The 6,479-nt window shown below is 45.8% G+C and overlaps 1 protein-coding gene across 2 annotated transcripts in view; it reads right to left on the bottom strand.

The window, feature by feature from the left end:
* The window catches only part of FMN1 (formin 1), a 471,169-nt gene that overhangs the window by 164,036 nt on the left and 300,654 nt on the right, over positions 1-6,479 (bottom strand). For both annotated transcript variants that reach the window (XM_012556758.2, XM_004380593.2), the window contains 2 exons: positions 5,558-5,619; positions 3,228-3,316 (listed from right to left, as the gene is read on the bottom strand). In XM_012556758.2, coding sequence (XP_012412212.1) covers positions 3,228-3,316; positions 5,558-5,619 — 151 coding nt within the window. The remainder of the gene's footprint in view (positions 1-3,227; positions 3,317-5,557; positions 5,620-6,479) is intronic.

Below are 6,479 nucleotides of genomic sequence, written 5' to 3'. Positions count from 1 at the left end.
AAATGCATGTATAAATTTTTGTATGAGAGACTAACTTGAATTGTAGAGTTTCACTTAAAGCACAAGAATAAAAAAAAAAAAAAAAACGTGAAAACAAAACCAAAAATAGCCATGCAAAGGCTTGAGAAAGCTCTCACCACAGCTCCCGTCCCATTTATCTGGGCAAGTCCCACAAGTACAGGTTGTCTCAAAGGCTATGAAGCAAGGGTCTGATAAATATCTTGTCTCCCCAACTGTGCTTTAAACTCAATCTCCATGGGCAAAGAGAATAATGCTTTTAAATATCCCCAAGTGTAGGACCTTGAAACTTATATTTATAGACTGATTTTCTTGGGCTAGCCTATCCCTACACCCTATGGTCAGTAATAGAGAGGACTAAATATCCCCCAAGGAAGCCACAAGCAAGGGGTCTTTCTCTTCTTTCCCCAATGCACACCTACGTCCCTAGGAAGGACTGTAACTTCAGCCTGTGTATGAGAGAAGTTCTGAGCCTCACAGTGGATGGATTGCACATTCCACAGCAGCTCCTCGGCTGACAATAGATTGATGCAGTGTGACCCATTGCTTCTGAGGAACTAACACTTGGTTTATCTCTCTCTAAGCTCCTGAACGGGATTATCTCAGATGTGTCTTTTTAGTTGGGGCTGTGCTTACAGCATAATTTCTTGTTGTAACCTATGTGTGTCCACGGATGAGTACAGTAGCCAAGCATTGCTTCACAAGGCAACGTGTCTTCTTTGTGGGGGCCTCATGGCAGCTGTGGATCCTGAATGGAGCACCCCAATAGACTGTGATGGGCATGCGTCAGGACTAACCAGACCCAGTAGAACCCTGCCTCACCTCACAAGGCATGGGGCGAAGAGAGTCCAGGACCATCCCTGAAGGAGGTGGCTCTCCGTCAGGCTGGTCCTAGGCATATGCCATCTCTGTGGGATATGGTTTTCTAAATCTGGCGCTCGGGTGTGAGAGAGCTGATGAGGTGAGCGATGAGGCCAGCCTCTCCACGCTGTGATTTATAGGTCCGGGCACTGCAGGGCTCAGGAAATTGTGACGCTAAGACTATAAACCATTCTTATTTTCCAGCAGGTAAAACTGGCGTATAGTTGACTCACTGGAGCCAATGGCAAATAAATGGCCCGAGAATCAGACGCTGTTGCAAGTCAGACAAATGCTTCACTGTGCACAGGGGTGGCGTTCATTCCGCGTGACTTGACCCAGGCACCTCGACGCACCAGTGCAATGCTTGAGCCCTTTTTGCTGGGATGGCATTACTTGTTCTGAATGCCATCACGATGGCCAACACAAACTTGAACACTTTTCTGTCAAGAGCGTCAGTAAAGAAAACAGCGATAATAAGTGGTCTGTTAATTACCTGCCACTACTATTCTGTGTCCTGGAAATGAATCTGGAAAAACAATGCTACAAAGGCAATAACACAGAAGGGAAAGGGGAACACTTCAGGTGGCAGAAATACCATGCCATCCCTACTGTTCATTTCACTGGGTCGGCCACTCCCATAGCTTAAAGCAGGGGTTGGCAAACTACAGCCCTCGGGCCCAATCTAGCCTACCGAGAGTTTTTGTATGGCCCATGAACTAGGAATGGATTTTGCATTTTTAAATGGTTGGGAAAAAAATCAATAGGGAGATAATCTTTTATGACATGTGAAAATGATATGGAATTCTAATTTCAGTGTCCATAACAGAGTTTAATTGGAACACAGTCATGCTTATTTTTCTATGCATTGTCTATGGGTTCTTTTGTAAAATAATGGCAGGGCTGAGTATTATCACAGACGGTATGACTGATAAAGCCTAAAATATATATTATCTGGCCCTTTACAGGGACAGTCTGCCAACTGTCCCTGTCTGCCCAACTTGATATAGCTGGCACTAGTGAAATACTTGATAGGCCCGGTTGTCCCCAAACACCCCATCATGGTCTAGCTAGTGTCCAAATATCCCATTACTGGGCACTTCATTATCAGTCATTAGCATGTTAGCAGGAATTAACTTACTATATTAGGAAACATGACTTGGGAATGGAACACAGGATTGGTGGTGTTGGGAATCGGTTAAGAGAACGGTTTCAGCAAACTGAACAAAAGGGCACAAGGACTCCATTTGCATTGATTCACAAAATTCCTAGGCGGTGAACTAACTTTGGTGGAGGATGGTTTCTGGCCCACACGCCACGTGAGAACAACTCATCCAAGGCACCCAATGTTATCATGAAGGTTGTCAATAACTGGGTAAACCTAGACGCCACCCCTGCTAGTTACTTAGAAATGTTTTTCTGGGCCTGAAGGTCCAGGTCTCCACGGGGAGTGGGGCAGCTCTAGACGACCCAGGGGCAAGGTGTGAACGTGTCAGTGCAATCCGTGTAACTTCGGACGCCTCTAGGGCTGGCATGTTACCCTAAACCGGATCACTCAATGTCTTCTTTGTTTTCCACCTCCCTGCCTCATTTCCAGGTTGAGAGGCGTGACCTGAACTGGGCAGCATTAGGCAATGGAGCCCTGGGGTCGCTCTGGGCCCATTGTAATTCTTACAGAGTTCTGGGTCCTGAAACACTGGGTGGGGCCCTGGGGCTGATCTGTGGCTTACATGCTGCAGGGAGTCCAGCCAAGGACAAGGGTTGCTCAGTCATGCAGCAGAGTTTTGAGATTACGGAGAGGGTGGAGTGACACCCGAGACTACAGCGGACACAAAGCTGGATGGAGAGAAGCAGCAGCACGAGCACAGACAGGATGGAAAAGTCACATCTGAATTGGGCAGAGCAGGTGGAGCGACGGGGGGGAAGCTGGCTCATTCAGGCTGCATTTACTGGATAGAGCATTTAGGAAAATTAACTTGAATTCTGTGGCTCTGACGTCATCTTTTTAACTGTTTCAGCAGAACCTTAAACAGAGCGAAGCCTTCTCCCTTCCTCGGTTACCCTTTTGGCCAAAATGTTTAGTCTAGGAGGAATTAACAAGTTGCAAGAACAAGAAAGGGGAGCTGTGACGGGCAGAGGGGGGATGAGATAGAGTATCCAGCCCCACAGATCTCAGCGCTGCTTTTTCCTGGCAGCGGGGTCAGCCTGCTGTGTGCAATAGGTCACGGGCGTGATGCGCCGTGACGGAGCCCACAGCACAGCGTAGCCTTGGTTATTCCAGGCTGGGAGGCAGGAAGGTGCAGACTGAGTTCTCCTTCTAGCCTAACAGGAAAGTGTTCGAGTGTCCTTACTGTTCAGGTTTATCCAGCAGCTTCAATTCTTCCTCTTTGGATGTCTTGTAATACTTTCTTATTTTAACCAATTCATCCTCTTGGGCTCTCTGTATTGAAATAGGAAAAAAAAAAAGGCCACTGAGAATCTGTGTAAAGCAGCGGATCTTAAAGTCTGGTCCCTTGGCCCCTGCCAGGCATCACCTGTCGTTTGTTAGAAATGCCTCAGCATCTCTGGTTAGAAATGCAAATCACGGCCCACACCCCAGACAGAAGAAATTCCGGGGTGGGCCCAGCAAGCCCTCTGGGAGATTCTGAGGCTTGCTGAAGTCTGAGAAACCACTTGTCTGGTGCAAACGGTCCTAACAAGTGACCTCAGCTGGATGCAGAAGCCAGGGCTCTGGGGCAAGCTGTCCACAGCATTTGCTTCCTTACCCTCAGACCAGCCATCTGGACATGCACAGACCTTCAGTCCTTCTATTTCTAGTAGCCACCTTCCCTTTTTCTGCGTTTCGTAAGCACTCATTGTATGGCGTATTTTGGCATTTAATCACTTACTTTCTCAATTTAGGGGCCCTGGTGGTGCCGGGGTTAAGCGTTTGGCTGCTAACCAAAAGGCCAGCAGTTCAAATCCACCAGCCGCTCCTTGGAAACCCTACAGGGCGGTTCTACTGTATCCTCTAGGGTCGCTATGAGTCGGAATCGACTCGACAGCAAGAGGTTTGGTTTTTTTCCCTCAATTTCTCCACTGTTTCAGTTGTGTGTGGCTTGCCTCTACTGTGAGCTGACAAGTACTGACCACGTGCACGGCGTTGAGCCCACAGTAACGACAAAATGTTATTATCTAGAGGACTTTCACAAAGTCCTCTAACATCTACTGTTCCATCTTCATTTTACAGATTATTCCACAAGCGCTTGCCCTAAATACTGGTAAATCAGGCTTTTCCTACCACACTGGGCCGCCCTCCAGGTGCTCCACAAACGTGCTGTTAGTTCCCGGTGGTCTGACATTTGTGTGCTTTCTTGTCTATTCATGGACGCCTCACTAACGGAAACAGGTGAGAAGTTCCCACCCAGATGTACTATGCAGCTCCTGGGACATATAAAGGAAGGAGCCCTGGTGGCACAATGGTGAAGCCCTTGGCTGCTAACTGAAAAGCTGGCAGTTGGAACCTACCCAGTGGCTCCAAAGGAGAAAGACCTGGTGATCTGCCTCTGTAAAGATTACAACCAAGAAAACCCTACGGGGCAGTTCTACTCTGTCACATGGAGTCATTAGGAGTCGAAAACCAACTCAAGCGCGTACAACAACATATATAAAGGACATGAAAATGAGCAGGGAATTGTCAATCCCTCCAGGCCTGGAACATTAAACTATGGACATTTTCTATAAAAGAGACTTAAGGTACCAGGGGACCACAAGTATTGAAATGCAACATTTTTTGAACTCGGTGACTATAGCATACTACAGAGCTCCAGGCAGCTTTCTGGGAAATACCACTACTTACGTAGAAGAGGATCTGGTTCAGTCTACGTTTTCACAGTTAGTACGCCAGAACAGGTAACAACTGTGGGGATTCTAACTCTCCTGTGTCATCTCAGGAGAGCCTACAGATTCTGCTGGTGATTTGTACATATCACCCAAATCAAAAGACCTTATGTATGTACAATGTTGTTCACTCTTCACAACACATTGCTACAGCTTTAAATACTGATTTCCCATTTAATACTCATACGCACCCAAAAATTAGGGAGAACCCATTACAAGCCCCGTCATACTAATGATCCAACGGGCTTAGGGAGTTTAAGTAACTGGTCACGGTCACTCAGTAGACAATGGTAGAGCTGGACTTCAAACCTAAGATCCCAAACACACACCCTCCATTCTATACCGCTTCCCACGTTCAATGCCATCAGCTCACTTGATTTGGAGTAATCCTCCAAACTGGTATTAATATTCCCATTTCTCAAAAGGAGACATGGGTGTATACCGACATTAAACAGGTAGCTTAACTTCCCTGGGATAGCAAGTAACAGGGCTGGGTTCCACGGCATATAAGTGGTCTCCACCTTGAACCACCTGTAGGTGTGCAATGAGATTTCCTAACCCAGATCCAAAGCGGAAGCCAGGAACCTAGCGCTTTTGCCATGTGTAGTCTCATTCGAACCTGTGTTTCTGTACCTCCATTTCTCATGCAAGGTCCAAATCCTTACTACCAAAGACTGTGAACGGCTCAGTGATTTTTCAGGTGGAAGGAGTCACACAGACTCCATTTTTAGACCTTAACGTTTTTTATCGGTAAAGATATGGAAGTACAAAAACGTCAGCTTTGTATGTCTTTGACACTCACATTTTCATACAAGGCCGCCAGCGTCTCCAGATCAACCACAGAGTCATCCACGTTGAAAATAGCTGCCGGGCATCCAAAAAGAAGAAAACAAGAAAAAAAGGAAAAGGGATTTGATTAGATGCCCCCATACCAACACTTTCTCCAAGTCCAGCTTCCGAGCAATGTAATATCACACTTTCTTACACACGTTGTGCCGTTTCATTTTGCATCAGGGGGCACAAATGAAAGGAATCAGAATGGTTCCTATCACGGGTCTGGGCCTTGGCGCTGCCTTGTTTAATTCCTCAAGCTCTGTGTCCTTTCTGCAGCTTAATTTAGGCTCCACAGGAGAAGTGTTTGTGTTTTAAAACTCAATCAGTCTGTAAGTTTGAGGCACAATTTTAAATCTTTCTTCCCGGCTGGTAATTGAAGAGATTTAGTACCTAATGCACCAGAACCGACTCTTGACCATTACCAGGAAGAGAGAGGGAAAAAAACATCAATGTTAGCAAATTAAATGAATTCAGGCATGTGATTTGAGGCACCTTTCTATGACCACTGCAAACATCTTGTTTGGATTAAAAAGACAAGAAAAAACAATAATTGCATCAATGGCAAATTAAGATTATGGAAACCTCCCATAAGCCAGTCTTTAAGGCAACTTCTCATGACCTGGTTTTATTAGGATTCTTCTTGTTCTGCATCTTAAATAAGTCACTTAGCTATTAACTAATGTGCATATGATTTCATCTAGGGAGGTTCCTTCCATATGTAGTGGGGCACAAACATTGAGATTTTAAAGCTATAATGACTGACTATCAAAGATGTTTTGAATGGGCAAAGTCCACATCTTTAAATAATTATTCAAAACTAATAAGGTTTGTTCCCTCCACCCTACCTCTCTTCTCTGACTTTCGACTGTGAAATTAACCAGCACGCTAGT

This window comes from Trichechus manatus, unplaced genomic scaffold (assembly GCF_000243295.1).
Source record: "Trichechus manatus latirostris isolate Lorelei unplaced genomic scaffold, TriManLat1.0 scaffold00076, whole genome shotgun sequence".
NCBI classification, from domain to species: domain Eukaryota; kingdom Metazoa; phylum Chordata; class Mammalia; order Sirenia; family Trichechidae; genus Trichechus; species Trichechus manatus.
Note: the sequence above shows the minus strand (reverse complement) of the source record. Positions and strands in the feature narration are given on the sequence as shown.